Source organism: Brachyistius frenatus, unplaced genomic scaffold, assembly GCF_029030835.1.
Source record: "Brachyistius frenatus isolate BFR_SWC_R1_liver_20210118 unplaced genomic scaffold, ASM2903083v1 Contig_167, whole genome shotgun sequence".
Taxonomy (NCBI): domain Eukaryota; kingdom Metazoa; phylum Chordata; class Actinopteri; family Embiotocidae; genus Brachyistius; species Brachyistius frenatus.
The window spans coordinates 254,757-276,502 of record NW_027210766.1 but is presented as its reverse complement, the minus strand read 5'-3'; the positions used below and the strand labels follow the sequence as shown (position 1 = coordinate 276,502).

General features: G+C 44.1%; 1 protein-coding gene across 1 annotated transcript in view; it reads left to right on the top strand.

Annotated features, from left to right (window-relative positions):
• clasp1a (cytoplasmic linker associated protein 1a) overlaps positions 1-21,746 on the top strand; it is an 83,931-nt gene that overhangs the window by 52,220 nt on the left and 9,965 nt on the right. The window contains exons 13-34 of the mRNA XM_069717044.1: positions 87-222; positions 352-422; positions 775-834; positions 1,301-1,378; positions 1,474-1,641; positions 2,348-2,394; positions 2,850-3,020; positions 6,620-6,727; positions 7,245-7,271; positions 8,232-8,420; positions 10,592-10,696; positions 12,161-12,223; positions 13,128-13,231; positions 13,844-13,867; positions 14,496-14,740; positions 15,284-15,347; positions 15,500-15,502; positions 15,652-15,815; positions 16,045-16,123; positions 16,214-16,357; positions 20,009-20,155; positions 20,953-21,062. Of these exons, the coding sequence (XP_069573145.1) occupies positions 87-222; positions 352-422; positions 775-834; positions 1,301-1,378; positions 1,474-1,641; positions 2,348-2,394; positions 2,850-3,020; positions 6,620-6,727; positions 7,245-7,271; positions 8,232-8,420; positions 10,592-10,696; positions 12,161-12,223; positions 13,128-13,231; positions 13,844-13,867; positions 14,496-14,740; positions 15,284-15,347; positions 15,500-15,502; positions 15,652-15,815; positions 16,045-16,123; positions 16,214-16,357; positions 20,009-20,155; positions 20,953-21,062 (2,307 nt within the window). The remainder of the gene's footprint in view (positions 1-86; positions 223-351; positions 423-774; positions 835-1,300; positions 1,379-1,473; positions 1,642-2,347; positions 2,395-2,849; positions 3,021-6,619; positions 6,728-7,244; positions 7,272-8,231; positions 8,421-10,591; positions 10,697-12,160; positions 12,224-13,127; positions 13,232-13,843; positions 13,868-14,495; positions 14,741-15,283; positions 15,348-15,499; positions 15,503-15,651; positions 15,816-16,044; positions 16,124-16,213; positions 16,358-20,008; positions 20,156-20,952; positions 21,063-21,746) is intronic.

Here is a 21,746-nt window from a genome sequence, read left to right as displayed (position 1 = left end):
AAATAAACCTCTACGCCGATAACGCGCTTGTGTTTTTTGTTTTGTTTTTCATGTCGTTTCTTTCTTTCTCTCTCCGTCTCTGTCAGATATTTATCGTCATTGCTGGGTAACAAGTTCGACCACGGAGCGGAGAGCGTCATGCCCACGCTGCTCAACCTCGTGCCCAACAGCGCCAAAGTCATGGCCACGTCCGGCGTGGCCACCATCCGCCTCATCCTCAGGGTGAGAGGTCACGACGGGATGCGTTTTTTTTTTTTCTTCTTCTTCTTTCTAAATCTTCCCGCTGTCGCGTTTTCACGACCAGATCCGCACCTCACTTTTTTGTTTTGCGTGTGTCTTTTGTCTCTGCAGCAAACGCACTACCCTCGTCTCATCCCCATCATCACCAGTAACTGCGCCTCCAAGTCGGTGGCAGTCAGACGGTGAGAGGACGACAGCGGCACGGATCGTGTTTTCTGATGACCTGAATCTACAGTTTGGGGCATAAATATAAACACATGATTAGTTTTGTTTCAAGGATCAAAACTTTGAAATAGCTCTTAAATCACAGGCACGTTATGCTTTGATTTAAATCGCGTGACTCGTTATTTTGTCAGCTGCATTTTGGATGCGCTCTAGTGGCACTCGGTGGTATTGCAACTGCATCGGCCTCGTGTTTTTCCGACCCGGAAGTTATGTTCACTTATATTTTCCGGTAACGGTGAGGTATGCACACGTCTGGCTATGCTCGACTGCTATGTGGAGTTAACGTGAACTTTTTGTCCCCGTTTCCAGACGCTGTTACGAGTTCCTGGACCTCATGCTGCAGGAGTGGCCCACCAGCACGCTGGAAAGGTGAGCTTCAGTGTTTCCTCCAAAACCACCAAGAACAGGGTGTGTCAGCTGGGATACAGCAGTACAATGTGTGTGTGTGTGCGCGTGTGTGTAGAATAAAAGTGCTTCTTCCTCCTCCTCCTCCTCCTCATCCCCCCTCACATGATGGCATTTTGAGTTCGCTAACATTTGGGTTGGCTGAGCGTTGGCTCGGTGCGCCGCTGATGAGCCCCGTTAAATTGATGAGTGCTGTGAGAGCCGTCGTCTTTAAGACTTCCATCCCCGGTATCCATGACAACGGCCACGAGAGACTTTAAAAAGCGTGCGAAACCCTCCGTGGGTGGCCACATTCCCCGTGGACCACCCGGAGGAGTAAACCTGGGAAGGAGAGATAGAGCGCGTGAGAGAGAACACGGAGGTCCTTCATCAGCGCTACCTGCAGTTATTTTTGACGTGACGTTCTCACCATGTTCCCTTACTATCCCAGACACGTAGCGGTTCTGACCGAGACCATCAAGAAGGGGATCCACGACGCCGACTCCGAGGCCAGGTCCATCGCAAGAAAGTAAGTGAGAATCTGAACTCTGCTAATGTCTTGGTTTTATCCGGAAAAACAAGTTGTTGTCTTTGTTTTAACTCTTATTTTGTCCTCGTCCGTAGGTGCTACTGGGGTTTCCACGGTCACTACAGCCGGGAGGCGGAGCATCTGTTCCAGGCGCTGGAGTCCACCTATCAGAAGGCCCTGCAGTCTCACCTGAAGAGCTCCGACAGCATCGTGTCTCTACCGCAGTCCGACCGCTCCTCGTCGTCCTCACAGGAGAGTCTTAAGTAAGAACCACGACGCTCCTGAAAGTTTCCCGCTTCCGTCTTGTTACCCTTTTTTTTTTTTTTTTTTTCTCGACATGATTTTCCTCATCTTTCTTCCCCTTTGTTTTCTCATCCCTTTTTTCGTGCAGTGCAAAAACTGCCCAAAAAAAACCCACCGAATTTGAGGAGATAATGACTTAATGACAAGTGAAATCATCTGTTCTCGCAGCCCGTTAGTTTTACTCGACAGGAAATCTTTAAAAAAAAAGAAGTGTTTTAAAGGTTTGAAATAACTAGAAAAATGTCGGTTTTGTTTCAGATCACAATGACTTGATATCAGACTACAGCTTAGTAAACAAAAAAAAGTGAAATACACTGATTATTAGTAAATAATTATTCATTTAAAATTAAAGAATTCTATTTTTTTCAGGGGGAAAAAAAAATCTAATTTACTTTCAAAAATGTCTGCCTTGTATGATCCATTTATAGTAACTATATTTTACATCTAAATATAACATTATTTTACTTGATTAGATCCTTTCATCTGCCTCTTATGTTTCTCTTTACTGTGTTATCCACTGTTTCTATACTCTCAAATCTTTTGCACATATATATATATATATATATATATAAAGAATTTACTGTATTTTATTATTAGTATTTGCATTGACAGTGTTTTCCATAACAGTGAGTCCAGAGATGTGACATGAATTCCCTTTTTTTCCAGCCGGCCGTTTTCTGTGAAGAGCGTCATCGGGGGGAGCATAACGAGGAGTGAGTCACTTCTGTTTCACTGCCCGGTGCTTAAAGTAAATGAAGTTTGATGAAGGGTTCTGTAGAGAAGCTTGCTGTTAATAGAAAATAAAAATTAGATTTCTGTTTGCATTATTAGGCTTTCTGAATACGACATAAATAACAACTTTAATATAGAAATATACAAAAGAATTTACAGCCAACAACAGGTAAGTAATTCAATTAAACAGTGTACCGCGAGATGACGTCATTTAAAGAGCACCAGGCAAATCTCGAACTGGAAAACAACGCGGAAATATGACATTTCTTAAAGTTTTTTTTTTGTGTCAGATAAATGTAATATTTTGTGACCGTCCCGGTTCGGTACAGAGGACATGAGTAGAAATTAAAAGTGAAAAAAAGTTGAAAAGTAAATGTAACGTATTAAAACGTATGAAATAAACTACAATAATAGTGTCTGTGTTTTTTTTCTCCAGGTAAGCTGGTCGGCAGCAGGGTTGCCACGACGCCGGGCTCCCTCCAGCGTTCCCGTAGCGACATCGACGTAAACGCCGCCTCCAGCGCCAAGTCCCGTCTGTCCACCGTCCCCGCCTCCTCGCCGTTCAGCTCCGCGGCCGCCCTCCCCCCGGGATCCTACGCCTCGTTAGGTAACTCATGAAGTCCGCCCTCCCGCTAACCTTCCTAAAGCCGCTTTCTATCGTTCAGCGGGACACGCTGAACTGTGACACAACGCGAAGAGAATCAATTCGAGTAGTTGGAGGACACAGTGAGATGTCACGGTAAAGAAATTAAATGTTCGGCTAACAAAAAAAGCTGTGAATAAATTTTAAGATCCCCTTTCCTTGAATAAATCCGAGGGTCGATTTAAAAAAAAAAAAAAAAAAAAGTTCAGAGACTGATCCCATGACACGAAAACGTGACGCAAAGCCGCAACCTTCGTGAGTAAGTACTCCCAGTTTCATCGCTTCATTAAAGATCAGCTCCCGAGTTACACGCGTTTTTGTTGAGCAGTCGTCCGGCTGCGTCGGCAATATTTTATACGCACCTGAAACTTTGGGACTTTAGAGCAACAATTGTGTCGTTGTGTTGCTAGAACCCTGTTGCCACGGCGCCACAGTTCAGGTGGTTTACCCTAAAGACGCCAACGAACGTCGCAGTAGAGCTCGGTGTTGACAGGCCAACAAACAGCTGATTTTGCTAAAAAAAACAAACAAACAAAAAAAAACAGCTGAACAAACCGCTAACAACGCGAACTATCAGCTGATTTTGCTTAAAAAACAGTTCAACCCAAGTTAACAAACAGACAACAACGCTAACAACTCTCAGGAGGTCCCAGTAGAACTCGGTGTTGGCAGTCTGACCCCGGGGGGACGAATTCACGGGGACACAACCCCCCGCCGACGTCAAAGAAAGCCCACCTGGCGTCTCCTGACCTGACGCGCCTCCCTCGGGTTTTTTTGAACAGTGAAGCTCCGCCCCCTCTTGAAAACGCACCTCCGGTTCGTGCTGATCCTGATCGAGCGATCGAAACTTCGAGGGTCGCAGCTTCTCGTTGCACAACAGCGGCGATCTCTGAACTTTTCTGATCCACCCTCATTAAAAGACAGAAACTCTCCGAATAAACACTCGCAGTGTTTCCTCAGGTGGTGATTCTTCAACGTCTCCTCCCGTCATCCTGCAGCGTGACGACGCTCTCTCCTGTAATCGGTGGCTTTTTCGCAGTGCTGCCCGGGATTATTAATGACCGCCCATGCTGTCGTTAAACTGTTCTGTCAACAGGAACTGTTGAAATCCTTCGCCGACACGTGTGACCGACTCAATTAACGAGGCTGAGTGTGATGAAAACCCCATGACGCCTTTTTAAAAGGATGATTTCACCAAACATTTGAAAGCCAATGAACATGAGATTCGCTACAATCTTGCAGAAGCTTGTCTCCCTCCCTTTGTTCTCCTCCGACGGCTCCTTAATGACCGTTGCTAATAATGACCAGGCCCCGCCCCCCTCACATCTGCTTCAATTGCTACTAATGTCTTCCTCTACACCTCTCCTCCCCCGCTCTCTGCTGCAACCGCCCTCTCTTAAATGCCCCCCCCCCAAAAAAGATGGCACTCCCGGTAAAAGCGATGGTAAGAAATTGTGTAACTGTGTGTGTGTGTGTGTGTCACATTTATGTTTACATTTTCTCTCCTCATCTTCTTCCTCTCTCTTTAATCCCCCCCCCTACGAGTCGTATTCAGTTTCGTGGACCTCTGCATGGACTGTCTGCATGGATGACCTGCTCTGACCGTAACCCTAACGACCCTGTTGCTCATTATCGTAGGATTGTTTTCTACAGGGTCGTTTGTAGTTGGATCGAAAACGTTTTTGTTTTTTTTGGTTTCTTGTTCAGACTGCAGCTCAAATCTATATATTTTTTTATTTTATTTTTGTCATATCCAGACTTTATCCGGATTTTTTTTTTTTTTTTTGGCTCGGATCCGATTTCTTGCGTCGCTGGCGTCCACGGCGTTGCTTCTCCGAAAATTTTGACGTCCCGCCGGAAAACAGACGGCGCTCTGCGGGGTGTCGCGAACTCAGCGGTTGCCAAAATATGGACGTCCTATCATTTGAAACGTGGAGCATCCTTCAGGGTTTTATAGACCAAGAGCCGGTGTGGTTTTTAAACACTTAACCGACATTGCTTTTTTAAAAAAAATTTTTTTATTAAAAGTGTGTTGAGATAGTAACTTAAAGCACCTTTAGCCCAGTTCGATTTGGAAAATAAAATTTCAGAAAGAGCATTATTATCGTAGCCACCAGAGAAGCCTGTCGCTCTAAATGTTACAAGCTCCACGTTGTGAGTGCAAAGGCTCACGGGAACGTTAATAGTTTGCGAGAATACGTCAGAATGGAGAGATTCTTCTTTTGCCGCGGCTCCGACCATCTTTTCTCTATTAAACTGCAGGTCCGTTTTTATGAAACCTAAAAACAAGAAACGGCAGATCGGCTGTCCCTGGCAGAAGTTGGTAAACCCTGAACAAAAAAAAAAACCTGCCACCTGAAGGAGACTTATTTTTTTTTTAGCTTGCTGACAGCGATGATAGGAAGTACTCCTGTCATCACTGTCACCGCGTTCGAGGTGCTGTTCTTGGCGCGATGTCGCCTAACGGCCGACTTTTACTGTAAGCGAGGTGACTTTTTTTTTCCTTTTTTTTTTTCCACAACTCGTCATAAAATCCTCCCATCGAGCTGCGGACATTATGAATTTATCGCAACCCGCAGTTTTATCGACGGAGCTTTTGTCCCGTGAGAGGGACGAGAAAGTAGCTTTTCTCACCCAAATGTTTCTTGTTTTATTAAAAAAATCTATTTCAGGTCGAGCTTTGCGTGGGTACGACCGATGGCCAAAGCTGCATGTTCATGACAGCAATACTTTTGACATGTTAAATTTTGATGACTTCACTAGAAATGACTCTCGATTTTGTGGAAAAAGTTTCTGCTCGTGTTCTATTTCTACCTTTAAAAACGGCCAGTCGGCACCGTCAGCGTTTCTCCCAAATTTTATCGGCGGAACTTAAAATACCAGAATGTTTTCTCCTCATTTTAAGGAGTTTGTAACGTGAAGACGTCCACAAATTTAAAATGTCAAGAGTATTTCTAACGGTTGCAGGTTCTTTCTTAAAGCACAACACGTTCGCAGCTGTAAATGTTTGTCTGTCTTTCTTCAGACCTGGGTCACAGGGGTTCGCAAATATTTCTTGTGGTTTGTTTTCGCGCGTTCTGTTATATTTCTACCTAAAAAAACAACAACTGGTTAGCATTTCTCAATTAAGCAAGTACCACTTTAACCTTGTAGCTAACCTCACGCTTTGAATTAGAAGGCTGACACGGCTGTTTTTTATGGACTAAACTTAAAACACTGAGTGTTTTCTCCTCATTTTAAAGAGTTTGGAATACGACAATGTCCTTAAATTTAAAATGGAGTACTTAAACGTCGCTTAACCCGTGTGTGAGCCCAACCGTCGTCCCGATCTCAGGTTGCGGGTTAAAACGAACATTCGTAATTATTTGCGAACACTCAAAGGACCCAGGTTTGTCTGTTTTCCCCTCCGTGTTTTTCAGAGGACGTTTGTCCCTTCATCCAAGGTCGTCCTCATTTTGACGTTTTCTTCCCCAGCGTCTCTGTCCAGGGTTTTTGGTGGGTGACCGACGATTCAAATCATTGACTTCTTTCCAACTTCCTCCTTCCCTCTCTTCTTCGCCCAGGTCGTGTTCGCACACGGAGACAGAGCTCGGGCAGTGTGGGCGGAGCCAGCGCGTCGGTGGTGGACAGCAGGGGGCGGAGCCGGGCCAAGGTGGTCTCCCAGTCCCAGCGTATGTACAAACACACACACTCACACACACACGCACGCACCCCCCCCTCCCCCACTACATCATGCACATTCAACATGTCGTAGCTGTAAGGGAGCACACCGAGTCTGTCACACTCACGGTCCCGTGTTATATCCTCGTTGGCTTTGAGGTCATAATAAACGTCCTGCTCTTTTCTTCTTCGCGATTTTTTTCAGCATCCTGAAAAAAATAAATAACCTGCCAGCTACTCACAAACCTTGTGCGTTTGTGCGTGCGTGCCTCTGCATGCACAAGTGTGTGTGTGTGTGTGTGTGTGTGTGTGTGTGTGTGTGTGTGTGTGTGTGTGTGTGTGTGTGTGTGTGTGCGCGCGCGTGTTTTGTGTCTATTCTCGAGATCTGTTGAGTGACAGCTAACATGTCCACAGCTAAACCCAGAGTGCATGCTGGGTAACCAGCCAATAAAGACATGATCCCTTCTGTCTCATTTTGACCGTTCTTGATCTCCACCCCCTGTCCTGCCAATTGCTTCCATCACCCAGGATCCAGATCAGCCAATCCCATCCGTGGTAAGGCCTCAGCTTCCATCCAATCACGAGCCAGACGTCTCATCCCTTTAGCCTTCACCCCACCCCCCCATCCCACCCGCCACCACCACCCCCGCCCACACGCAGCTTTGCACGTCCTCTCGTTCTTGAATCCTTTAGCATGCTCCACTCATCACATCTAAAGTTTGATTTTGAATTTGAGGTGTTTGCCGTCAGCCATTTTGTCGTCTTTTGTAGTCCTTTGTTTCACAGCATTTGCGTGTTCCCAGTGGTGCCACGGTAAACGTGTGTCCCCCCCCCCCCTCTGCTGTTAGTTAGAACATGGTTCCACCCCTCCTCCTCCTCCTTCACCCTGTGTGTGTTTTTAAAGACGCGTGGTTCAACTTTCTGTTGTTGTCAGTGTAATAGTGTTCATTCACCAAACGTAGCTTCATACCTGCAGTAGAAGAACACATTTGAATATTTGTCAGCATTACGTCCGCTGACACAGGACTAAAGGTTTGACTGAACGGTCCGAGCATGTAAATCAGGGGTCTCCAACCTGTTTCTAAGAAGCTCATGGTCCCCGATCGAAGATTTATCTAACCCTTTACAAGCCAGTATTGGCCACACAAAAGTTTGCGTGCACGGCGGTATGCATTTAGGGAGCATCTGTGTTATTGTATATATCGTAAGGTCCCCCTCCTTCAATCGAAATAAATGCATACTGAAAAAAGCATGCTCATTCAGCTCAATGCTAAATGTGTGTTGAGTATCAGTTTTTCCATCTGGGTCGGGTCACTAAACACGAATAGCCCTCAGACACTTTCATTTTTGTAGCTCTTAGAGGAAAAAAGGTTGGAGACCCCCGACGTAAAAGGTTCTCCCCCCCACCCCCGACCCTCATCCTCCTCTCTCCGCCACTCTGAACGTCGTCTAACGATGGAACCTTTTTGTTTTTTTTGTCTGTGTGTGTGTTTTGTCTTCTCCGTCTCCCGACAGCCGGCAGCCGCTCCAGCTCCCCGGGCAAGCTGCTCGGCCACAGCAGCTACGGCCGGATCCCTCGAGGCACGGCGGCCGCAGCCGCGGCCGCGGCCGCCGCGGCCTCCACGACACCGGCGGACAAGCGCAGCCGGATCCCACGCAGCCAGGGCTGCAGCCGGGAGACCAGCCCCAGCCGGCTGGGCATCGGTAAGGCCGGGACTCGGGCGCACCTTCTCTGGACACGAGCTGTGGTTCTACAGGAATGTTGTGAAGCTTAAAAAAAAAAAAAATGAAGCCGTCACGAGTTACAATTTAATCCTCTGGTTGTTTTTTCTTATTATAGAAGGTGTAAAGTTTTACTCGGGTTAATGCACCGAATAGTGCAGAGTCTGTTGGTAACCAAGCAACCGGAAGGGTTCTGGCTTCTTTAGTCTAAAGTTGTAAGGACCAATCGCATTTGAGTGGACTTTGGTTGCACGATGCAGCGACCAATTGTTGGACGAAGATTTCGCTTTTTTTTGTAATTTTTTTTTTTTTAGCTTTGTTGTTGTTTTGGTTTTAATATATTAACTGAATGTCAACCAGCTGCGTGTGAAACAATCTGGTCGTAGATGTCGTCTCGACTCCGACTCCACTCTTACGTCTCAAGCTGCTCACGGAGGAGGAAGTCTTGGCTCGGCTATTCGCCGGCTCCTGTTTCGTCATCGGATCGATGGCCGACGGTTTCCGAGGTTATCTGCTGATAAACGGAGGCAGAGACTTATTATCTGTCTTTTTTTTTGTTTCGTCAAACTTCACAACCGATAACTAATAATTTCCTTCTAGTTCTCATCACGCATGGTAAATGTTAGTGATTTATTCTGATCTACGATTGATAGATTGAGAGGCAGCAACCGTTCTGGGTTTAGGCATGGAACGATATATGTGTGATGGAAAGATACTTAAAATTGAGGTTGAACTTAAAGACAGAGAAACAAAAATAATCTCTTATTTGGTAGATATTACCATTAAGGTTCAACAGGGTTGGACAGAAAACTCCGTATGACTGTCCTGACTCATCGTCCCTTATTCTCATTGGTCGGGGTTCAATTTATGACCTCCTTTAATGGACTTTCGTATCTACTTTATGGGTCGTCGAGAAGAATTGTTGAGTCTTCCTGATGAACATCGTCTGTAGTCAAAACTTAATTCATATTTGCAGGTTTGGTTTTGATGAGACGATATCATTCATGTTTATTGATATTGATATGTTACATTTGTACAGGTGTGTCTAATGTTTGTCGCGAGTTAACAGTTGAAAGCTCCGGTCGCTCTTTTAGAGCTCCCACATCTAACCTTTACTAGCAGTGTGCTGTTTGACCGACACTCACTCACACGCCGCTCAGCTACGGCTTCTCTGGCTGTTTTACTTGTTTGTCATGTCTCTTACTCTCTGCATCTTCATCTCCTCTCTTATCTCCCGGTCTTTCGTCTCTCTGTATATTAGCAGCAGCGTCCAAGAGGACGATTGTGTCCCATCAGTCAGTTGGTTGTCTTTGCTATTTTTTACACTATTTGGCCAGAACAAGATGTTTCCATCAACTACTGGCGGAGTCGCCAAGAAGTCTGCTGCGGTTACGCAAAAGTCCCCAGTAGATCATTTTTACTGATTTCCAAACACCTTTTCTCCAAACATTGACAGCTTCGTAGGCTTTTAGAGCAGCAAAGTCACTCATTTGTCGTTCATTTGCTTAAAAAAACGTTTGTGTTGGCTATTACAACCCCGTTTCCCAAAACGTTGGGATGTTGCGCAAAATGTAAATAACAACAGGATGCGAATGATTTGCAAATTACGTTAACCCGTATTTAATTGAAAATACACCAAAGACAACATATCAAATGTTGAAGCGGAGAAATGTTATTGTTTTATGAACGATACGTATCTGTAAAAGATTCAGAAAATATCGAGAAGGTTAAAAAAAACAATATTGGCTGTCTGTGATCTTCCGGCCCTCAGGCGGCACTGCATTAAAAACACACACACAATCCTGTAGTGGAAATCACTGCATGGGCTCAGGAACACTTCTGAAAACCATTGTCTAAGAGCACAGTTCATCACCGCAGGTTAAAACTCCACCAGGCAACCAAGAAACCGTATATATATATATATATACATGATGCAGAGGCACCGCCACCTCCTACGGAGGCCTCATCCACAACTTTATACTTTCAGTGATCTTCTCTCATAATGTCTACCTTTCTCTACTTTCCCATCTCTGAATCTCACTTCCACGTTCCCCCATGAACGCCCACTGACATTCCCACCTAACTTGTTGTCCTGACAGCCAGCCTGTGTGGTAAAGCTCTTCTTCCTGCTGCTCTTCCCTACCGCACGCTAGCCCGGAGCCGCATTCCCCGTCCCAGCATGAGTCAGGGTTGCAGTCGCGACACCAGTCGCGAGAGCAGCCGCGACACCAGCCCCGCTCGGGGCTTCGCTCCTCTGGGTGAGTATCGCTGAGCTGAAAAAGCCGTCCGGACGGTCGCTCTCTGCCAGTGAGCGTCCCGACCGGACGATCTGTAGCCGACGCTTACACTAGCACCCGAAACCTACCGTCTGTTCTCGGGTGTACTGTGCAGTATCGTACGGCCAGTCTCCCTCCACCTCTCTCTGCATGCACTAACTGGGTCTTCTGGGTTTAAAGGAGCATCGCCACTCTATGTGGTGAATACAGCAGAAGTTCTCTTCTCTATGAATTCTACTTTTCTTTTTTCTTTTTTAAGATGATTTCAGGTTTCATTTTCATTTCGGACTGTTTTAAGGTCGCGTGTTGGACTTGTTTGTAAGTCAACATAAGAGGTCCTTTAAAATCCTCATGCTGGAGATTTAGAAGATTGTTTATGTTGCACCAAGACAAACAGCAAACAAATCACTGCAGCAGCTCGTACTGTCTTAAATCAGCTCCTGTAGCTTTATCATTAAGGTATTTATATAAAAGAGGAACGAAGAAGTATATTAGTGAGTTGGACCTAAACTCCAACACTGTCCGGGTTTACACAACTGCATGAAAGAACATTTCTTTTATGTTTTTTAATGACCCATTTAGTTGAGGTGATGGACTTTTTAGTGTTTTTACTGTAACAGCTGATAGTGTTCAGACACAATTTTAAAGTCCTTTTTTTTTTTAAGACAGTAGGAAAACTAATAAAATGAACGATGGCTGAGTTTAGTTCACCTGCTTCGGTTTCAGGGTCCTGGTGGTGCGAATGCTGGTTGTCATGGTTTACTGGCACACTTATTATGATACAGTTTTTACTGTTAGTAGCTTATTTTTTTTTTTTTTTGTACTGTGACAAGTAAAAATGTCTGATGTGAAAAAGGTTCTTTGGAGTGACGGTTTGGAGGGTTTAGAGTGAAGGTCTTAGGGTGTCTTTAATCTGGCCATTTTTACTTTAAATTAAAGCTGTATTTTATGTTCGCGCTAAATAGAAAACCTATTATTTTAATTAAGATTTGACAGTGAAGAATGTTTCTTTCGTATGTTCTTAACCAGAATTTTAAGGAAAACAGTCGCCATTTTTTTCCTCAAAAGCAGGCTGAATTTTCTTTTTATCACACTTTACTAAAAAAAGCGAACTGAAATCCGTGACGTGAACCGAACAGTAACGTTTGTGACTCGTTGCCCCTCTAGTGGACGCCGAGCTGCATCACACCTTCTCCAGACTTTTCTCTCGTAAACAAAGAACCTAATCTTAAACCCATCTCTCCTTCAGTTCAATGTCCTGTCGCAAACACAAGTTTAAAATCCATCATTAGGAAAAATTCAATATCAAACCAGACGTTAACATTTTTCATGTGCAGCAGAGTGAAGCTGGAGGCTGTTGTTTTAACCAGCAGTTTGTGTGTGCCACTAACCTCCCCGGTCCGGGTGTTTGCCCGCCTCTCCTGCCCCCCCCCCCCTCCCCCACAGCCTCCCGACGTCACTCCCGTTCAACCAGCGCTCTCTCCACAGCCGACCCCCACGGCCAGTCAGGTGACCTGCATGCCCAGACCTCTGAGCTCCTCCTCCCCACCCGCCAGTCCCTCCCAAATTATTTATCTCATCCCGACCAGCATGCTTCCGTGGTTTGTGTTCGGTGACGTGACTGCAGGCGACATCCATCGTTCCGTTACTTTTAAGTTCCCTCCACCGTATTTTACAGCATTTTTTTGGGTTTGTTTTCCATCAAATAGGAAAAGTAAGAGAAGAGAAACATGTTTTCATCTGCTTGTGCCTTATTCCATTCATCTCATTTCCAGTGCCTTAAACATACATTTTATTTTTCGTTGTGAACTTCTTGATCACTGTTTTTTTTTTTTTGTGTCTGTCATGCCTCATCCGGCGGCTTGTAGTTTGTTTGTAGTTTTGTGCATTTCAGGTGGTTTTATTTTTGCTCAGGAGGAACCGACATATTTCATGATACATCTGCTGACATCTGAACATTGTGATCTGTCCCTGTTTGTTATTTTTTAGTTTGAACATACCAGCTCGTATTTGTTGTTTATTTTCTTTGGTACACCGTTGGTGTTTGGTGTCGTTCATTTCCCGGGGAAACAGTGCAGTAGCTGCAGTGCATGCCTGTGCTTTTTTGTTTTTTGGGGGGGGTTTTTTGCTCAAGGGCTCGTTCATCTCTTTGGGTTTTTCTTGTTCCTTTTCATTTTGCTTTTCGGTGGTTGGAGACGTCCCCTTTTTTTATTTATGATCTTTTTCAGAAAATGTACAGCGTCTTGCTTTATGTTTAAATGTGTCCAAATACACTTTCATTATTATGGTTACAAAAGTTTAATAAAAGCAGGTGAGTTACAGTGATAAAATTTTTCTGTTATTTAGCTTCACTCACCAATATCCTTCTACCTTTTTTTGTCCCTGCTTTTTTTTTTTTTTATTTTTTTTTTAGACCGTTATGGTTTGATCCATCAAGCAAGAATTTCCGCGTCAGTTAACGCCATGAGGGTCCTGAACACCGGCACCGAGGTGGAGGCAGCGGTTGCTGATGCGCTGGTAAGTTGCTGTGGAAGTCTGCCTCAAAGGGAGACAAATGTTAGTAAATGTGTTGTTTTTGAGATTAAATAAGTTAAACCTTTTATGAACACCATGAAAATAACTTTTAAGTGATTTGAAGGTCCCATATTGTATAAATTCAGATTGCTACAGTTTATAAATACCGTGAAAATGTCTAAATGCTCCGTCCATTGAGAAACGCACACAGCCAATAGTCAGCAAATGTGCGTGTAAACGAGACGTTTGGACTTCCGTAAGTCTGTGATGTCACAAACTCACGCTCGTATCGTATGTCCGTCCTGAGGCAAGGAAATTGATCCGTTGGAAACAAATCTTCTGCCTTTATCAGAATACAAACTTGTGTATGAACTTCCCTAACTGCTGTAAAAAATAATTACGAACAAGAATGTCTTTGATGTCATCAAAATATTCCTTTATTTTGACCTTTATTTAGAATGTAGGACCATTAAAATCTCACCTGGATGAGTCGTAATGTTAACGGTCTTTGTCGCATGTCTTTTGCTCACCCACAAGGACTGTACTTGTTCTCTGTTCCTCCTTTAAACCTTCCCTCTCTCCTCTTTCCCTCTCGGTTGTGTGTTACCATTTCAGCTATTAGGAGACTCCAGGAATAAGGTAGTTGGTCCTTTTACACTACTGTTCATGTGTCCATGCCATCACGCACTAATCCAGTTCAGAAACCCTGTAACACAGCTTGTCTCCATTATATCGGCTCATGACACACCTTCACGCCAAACCCTCCTTATTTATTTACTTTATGTTTTACCATGAATGTTTTAATGTCCATCGCATCCCGGGCGTATGAGTCTATGGTCCCCCGGTAAAGTTTTTTTTTTTTTTTTTGTGTCATTAATGTGTTGAACCTCATGAGTTACTCGTGATTTCCATGAGATGGAATAACACCCTCCTGTTCGACACGACTGCACTGCATTAGTAGTCGAGTCCTTTGCTTACGTCTGGCACTGCTTGACTGGCTTTTAATTTGACAAATAAGCAAAAGATGATTTCTTTGATTTTTTTTTTTAACGGAGGAATTGCAAATTTACCCTTAAACTTAACAGTAAAATCCTCTGAATCAAACTAAAAAATTTTACGTTTTCAAATCAGTAGAGTAAACTGCATGGCTACTAGATGCAACTGGCGACCTTGTGTGAAAGATTCCCACCTCGTGGCCGAGTTTATTCAGAGCTCGGTTGACATTTAGGGGTCTCGCATCCTTTATGTTCTTCTTTTCCTCCCACAGAGGAAGCCGTTGAGGCGGAGGTACGAATCGCCGGGGATGTACTCCGATGACGACGCCAACAGCGACGCGTCCAGCGCCTGCTCGGAGCGCTCGTACGGCTCACGGAACGGAGGCATCCCCCATTACCTGCGTCAGACGGAGGATGTGGCGGAGGTCCTCAACCACTGCGCCAGCTCCAACTGGTCGGAGAGGAAGGAGGGCCTGCTGGGCCTACAGAACCTCCTCAAGAGCCAAAGAATACTGAGGTGGGTGACGCAACGCGAGATGGACTTGTTACTCTTTACAGTCGCTCAGGAAACAGAGATGTGGAAACAGAAAGATGGGTCAAATATGAAATTGGTTTTCCTAAAACCTCGTTCAGAAAGGATTTCACAGGAAAAGGCGCGGACTAAAATATTCACCGCTGTCGTTTGTAACCACAGACCGTACATAAGAATGGACGTAGTCGCTGGGTCTGAAAATTAAAGCTGTTTTAGGAGGTGCAATACCACTGAGGGCCACTAGGGGCTCCAAAAAAAGCCTCTGGATCCAATAGAGTCCCATTTTAAAAGCATGATCTTCTCTCAAAGAGAGGTATTTTCTGAGGGCGTGTCTTTTTCGGTTTGATTGCACCAAAAAACAACCTCTTTCTGCTGTTACGCTGCTGGTCGGCTTTCAATTAAAGGATGTCTGTATTTTAACCTGTTGTCATATTGATTGATTGATACTAATTGATATTTATTGATACTGATTGATACTGGAGAAACGCCGTCCTGATTTGTCGTTCTGGTGCTTCTCGTTCTTTGCAGCCGAGTGGAGCTGAAGAGGCTTTGTGAGATCTTCACGAGGATGTTCGCAGATCCTCACAGCAAGGTAACCGAGATCCTCTTTACTTTGGTTGTAAATGCGTGGTGTCCCAAACAATGGAGCTCCTTTACGTCGTACTTGTAATTGCTGTGACTCATCTGGTACTAACGAAGTGTCTCTTGTTGCATGGTCTGCCTTTGCTGTGGATTTAACAACAGAGAGTAAGTGTCAGTCTATATTCTACACGCACTGGCATTAACCAAAATCAGACACACAAAAAAAAAAAAAATACTCGTTTCATTCATTTTTTTTTTTTCTTAAGAAATCGGTGCCGCGTAGTGAATGTTTTGAACTGTGCACGTGCTCCCAGGTGTTCAGCATGTTCCTGGAGACTCTGGTGGACTTCGTCACGGTGCACAGGGAGGACCTGCAGGACTGGCTGTTCGTCCTGCTCACCCAGCTGCTGAAGAAGATGGGGGCCGACCTGCTCGGCTCGGTCCAGGCCAAAGTGCAGAAGGCCCTGGATATCACCAGGTCAGGAGAGACCAAAGACGACTGGCTGTTCCGTCTCCAGTTGGAAATTAGTCGATCTATTAAGTTGAAATGTAAACGTCTGTTATTAGGAGAAACCTTCACCAGTCTGAGATTTTCACTTTGTGGTGAACTCGCAGTATTTACTTGTAGTTATTAAAATCCAGCATCTTCAGTGATTTTCCAGCAGACGTGAAGGAAATCATCGACTCGTCTTTTCTCCGTCTGTCAGGGACTCCTTCCCGTTCGACCAGCAGTTCAACATTTTGATGAGGTTCATCGTGGATCAGACTCAGACACCGAACCTCAAGGTAAAGCAGAATCCCACGGATTGATTTGTAGTGTGTGAATTGCTGATGCCTCGCTACGACTTGTGACCCGAAGCTTCTTTGTCTCTTCAGGTAAAGGTGGCCATTTTGAAGTACATCGAGTGCCTGGGTCGGCAGATGGACCCGACGGACTTTGTGAACTCCAGCGAGACGCGGCTGGCGGTGTCTCGCATCATCACTTGGACCACTGAACCCAAAAGTTCTGATGTCAGGAAGGTAAGTCAGCTGTGTGTGTTAAATCTGCTGAGACCAACATCTCAGGGAAACATCACATTATATGTTTTTTTGTGTTATTTAGCACCGATAATGGAAATCACTTTATTTAGACAAGAAGTTAAACAGGAAGTTTCCACTAAAATGTTGTTTTTATCCTCAAAGTTTAATCTTGTTTTATCAAATGCAGATTTTTAACTTCACCTTTTAGTTCTTTGTCATTGGAGTGATCAGATAATATGGATGTGTTATGCAAGCGATGGTTCCTGTTGTGAGAACAGAGAGCAGCACTGATGCAAAAGGAGCAGGGGGAAGTAATAACCTTTAAAAGTAATTATTCCAATTAATCCCACATGTTTTTGTGACCACTGGTACGTGAACATTTGTGATTTCAACGGTGGACCTGAAACCGGTGCAGAGAAACATCAGAATTTGGGTCAAATTTTTTAGTAAAACGGAAAGAAGTTGCACGGAGTCAAATCCGGTGAGCAGGCGTGTTGTCATGTTGGGGAACCCTGTTGCCGTGGCGCCACAGTTCAGGTGGTTTGCAGCGAATGTCTTCCCTAAGACGCCTTAGAAAGTTACGGCTAACAAACAGCTGATTGACCCCAAAATCTGATGTTTCTCTCCTCCAGTTTCAGAACTTTTGGATTTCACCTCGTTTGCAGGTTTCGGCCGGTGAAGGGGGCTTTAACTCTCACTGTTCAGGACATTTAGACTCAATTCTTCTAATGAATCCAGATTTAATAAAAAATAAAAAAAAAAAAAAAAGATAACATATGTGGTCATGGAAGCTATTAATCCTATTCATGATTTTTTTTTTTTTTTGCCTCACCAAACAAGTTATGCCAAATATTAACATTAAAAGTGGATGGGAAATTGTATTTATTAAATCTAACTGCTTTAAGACTTTGTGATTGTTTTTGAATATTTATTTGCACAATTAGTCCTTTACATCTTTGTAAAGAGGATTTAGCCGACAGCCTGAGGGCATGTTGTATACCTCCACGCTTTTCCTCATGTGGATTCTTCAGCCTCTAGTGTTTTTGTCTGCCTCTAGTGTTTAGCAGCAGTTGTAAACTTTGATAATAGGCACTCTCCCATGTGGATGACCCTGGGTCAACGGCCCATTATCGTTCCCCCTTGTCTGGTGCGTCATATGTTCTCTGTCTGTTGCGTCCTACTGTTTGTTTTTCCACTGCTGCTCCTCCTAAATGAAGTCCTCTCCCAGTTTTAAATCAGAGCTCGGACGTCCAGAAAAAAACCTGTAGATAAATTTCTGAGAATAGAAAGTACAAATATCCATTTGGTGTGTGCCAGGTTGTTATGAAAGGTTGGTTCTGTATTTGCATCCCCATGTGACATTCTGCCTTGCCACTGTACCCCAGACCCTTCATAACTGGGTGAGCGAGGAGCTAGCTGGCAGGTCCAGTACTGCAACCTTACTGTCCACTGAGTGCAACCAGGAAGAAAGGTGTAAGCAGGTAGAGCCCCCCTACCCACCTCCCCCGCTCCGGTAGCCCGTCACAACCCAACAAAAGCACGCAATGCCCCGCCTGCCCGGCGCCTAACCACCGACCTCTGAGACTGCGACGACAGAGTCCAGCATCTCTCACTCACCATTTTATGCCTCCAGTTCGTTGTTTTGTTTTTTTTGCTGTGTAATAACCCTAAAAAAATCAGTCTGTGCCTTGCTACTCGATCACTCACCAAACAGATTGAACCAGAAAAGACTTGTCTTTAACCTTTTTCTACATCTTTAAATTACAGGAAAGGCTCGTCGCTTTGTATGAGGTTTTTTTTATTTCTCTGCTCTACATCGATAGGAATGCTCTTTCGTGTTACGACTGTGTGCCTAACACATTTCTGTCTGTGTGACTCACCCTAACAACCACCTGCATACCTGCATGTTATTAACAGTTTATTTTTTCCACAAGAAGAGAGATTCATAAGGTGTTTTAAAAAAAATATAGGTTTTGATAGCCAGTAGTCGTGCTTTTGGGACGGGAACTAAGACAACTTGTTACAGACAGAGGATGAACTCACGACTGTATAAAGGGCAAGTATACAACCTTGTTTCCAAATAAGTTTGTAAAATGTAAATTAAAAACAGAATGGACAAGACAATGGTTTTCATAAATGTTCCTGAGCCCATGCAGTGATTTCCAATACAGATGCATGTGTCTTTTTAATGCAGTGCATCCTGAGGGCCCGAAAATCATCGCTAGCCAGTATTAGTTTTTGGCCTTGCCCCTTGCGTTCAGATATTTCTCCAGATTATTTTAATGATATTATGAACCGTAGATGATGAAATCCCCAAAATTCTTTGCAATTACACGTTGAGGAACATTATTCTAGATTTTTGCACTATTTTCACACTGTCTTTTACAGAGTGGTGAACCTCTCCCCATCTTCACTCGAGAAACTCTGCCTCTCTGAAATGATCTTTTCATACCCAATCATGTTACCAATCTGTTGCCAATTACCCGAATTAGTTGAGATGTTCCACCACGTGTTTCTTTTACTAGCATTACATAACTTCTCAAGTTATTCGATGTCCATTTCCCAACTTTTTAAAAATGTGTTGCTGTCATCAAATTTCTCAGTTTCAGCATTTGATATGTTGTGTTTGGTCTATTTCCAATTAAAAATGGGTTTGCATGATTTGAAAATCATCACGTTCTGTTTTTATTTCCATTTTACAAAGGTTCCCAACTCTTTTTTGTTTTGGAAACAGGGTTGAAGTAGTAATACAATTTTGGTAACTGTGAATCATGCAAAGCTATAAATTATAATAATAAAAAAAAAAAATTAAAACACTAAAAAGGAGCATAATAGGTCCCCTTTAAATAACTGCAGGGGTATCCTTAACAAATTAACAACTAAAATCCTGTTCAGTGCTTAGAAAAGCTCAAATGTGGAGAGTCACATAAAGTCCATTTCTATTCACACATTTACAGCTCGGGTGGAAACTACAGCTAAACTCTCACTCGTAATGAACATTAACATTTACATCACCTCCGGCATTGGGGGAAACATTGCTGGTAAATATGTTAAAACAACAGGAAAATGAACCCGCATTGTTTTATTGACGTGTGTTGACGGTCGCGCAGGCCTGTAAATGGACACACACACACACACACAACTGGTTCAGGGTTACCAAGTCTCTGTAGATTATGACAATAACAAAAAAATTACCCGGCAGCCGTCACGTGTCAAAGTAGAACTTTCTACGGTTTATCTGTACTCACCTGCATGTTGCAACGTGGACAGTAGTAACGATGTCCTTGAAGAGTTGTGTTCTTCCTTAGTTTTCCACTGAATGCAGCTTTGAACACTCACCTTTTAACAAGTTTCTTTCTACAGACGTTTAGTCCACCGAGAAGTGCGCCGCGGAGCCGACGGGTTGGTTGCCATGGTTTCAGAATCAAGATTGATTGGCGATAACATCAAATTAGTCTTAGGTGTGGTTTTTATTGATTCTGACCACGTAGGAGTTTGTCAAATGACTTTACATACTTTTACGTGATAATTTCACAAAAAAGAAAATGTCAGTGTCACCCCGGTGACGCCTCTGAAACCAAGGAAACCAATCCGAACTCCTTCCTTCATCGCACGCTCCGTGCTGACCGCTTGTGTTTCGCTGCCCTGCAGGCGGCCCAGGTGGTGCTGATCGCCCTGTTTGAGCTCAACACCCCGGAGTTCACCATGCTGCTGGGAGCGCTGCCCAAAACCTTCCAGGACGGAGCCACCAAGCTGCTGCACAACCACCTGAAGAACTCCAGCAACAGCGGCAGCGTGGTAAGTCCAGTATCGTTATTATTGTATTATGTATTATTATTATTATATGACGGCAGAGAAATCCCTGCGTTCGAATTGGAACTCGTGAATTCGCGGCTACAACATGGAAAAAAAATTGCGTCAACGAGCAACGGAAACATGGAAGGCGTCTAGAAGCCACGCAGGCTAACAATTTTAGCAAGCTAACGGGTGGGGGGGGGGGGTTGGTGGGGGTTAGCGTAGTGCAGGAAATGCAAAGATGAGGCCGTTGGGAAGATCATCGTTTTCCTCAGACGTTGGCTGTTATCCAAGTTATGAAGATAACTCCACGTGACTAAAATTACAATATATTAGCTAAACATCCAACAAAAAATGAACTTCCACGACTTCTGACCTTTCTGTAAACGTCAGCAAACACGTCACAACTCGTGAACTCGTGCGCTTCATAGAAAACAGTTCTTACTTGTTCAAGTAAATCAACGTCATTGTTTTTTCAGTACGATATAATACTGAGTACTTGTCTGTATTGTTTGTAAGTTCACAAAAACAAAACGTATAATATTAGCTAAGGCGGCAATAAAACAAACAAAACAAAGATATTTGGACTTTTGTGCGACGTCTAATAAAGGTAAATTGTTAATAGCCCCCCCAACCCACCTAAAAAAAAAAAGAACATTTCGCGTTTCGACATTGTGAATACCACAAGAGGGCGCCGTTCATACGGACTCTTTATTGTGAACGCGGTAAATACGACCCCATTTGAACGTTCAGGTGCCGGGGTCGCTCCTTATCTCGATTTTATTTCCTTGATTTTTCAGGGTTCCCCGAGTAACACCATCGGCCGGACGCCACCGACACGTCACACCCCCAGCAGAACCAGCCCCCTCACCTCGCCAACAAACTGTTCCCACGGCGGACTGTCTCCAAGGTAACCAAACCCCCTGTTATCCTTGTTATTATCTACTGTACAGCACTCCTACTGTCTTTATGCATGGCTTTGGTTTAACCACATGGAGACGGTAGTCAAACTAACGTCGGTAGAAGCACGAGTTGGTTGCTCCGAGATTACAACGCATATTTTAAGGATATATAAAAGTTAAATACCACATTTAAGTCCAGTTCAGGCCAAAGATTTGAGACGAGATGGAACAGGTTCAGAGAAGTTTCAGCAGCGTGAACCGGACCCGTCTCAGTTTTTTTTTTATTTAAGGCACGCCCCCTCTTTCAACAGCCAATCAGCTCGTAGCAAAGTCAGCAGATACAAACTATGATCTGATCGAAATGGGGGTCTCAATGTTTTTCCTGCTTATTAGAAGGAGACTCAGACTTCTCTGAAGGAGGGAGCTGGTCCAGAAGAAAACGGGGAAAATTTACAACAACAAAAAACCGGAGAAATTCTGTCTCGAGTTCAGTCTAAAATTTAGCATTTCATTGCTTCTAAAAAATGCAGCTGAAAAATGCAAAAGTGACTCCCGGTCTCTGTCCTCGTTCATGTTTTAAGACGGTTTCAGTCCAGCTCAAACACCCCGCTGCCCCCATCCGCCCTCCCTTCCCTCCACCCCACCACCCAAAAAAAAAAAACACGCCAAAAAGCTGGGCGGTTCAGAGAGTC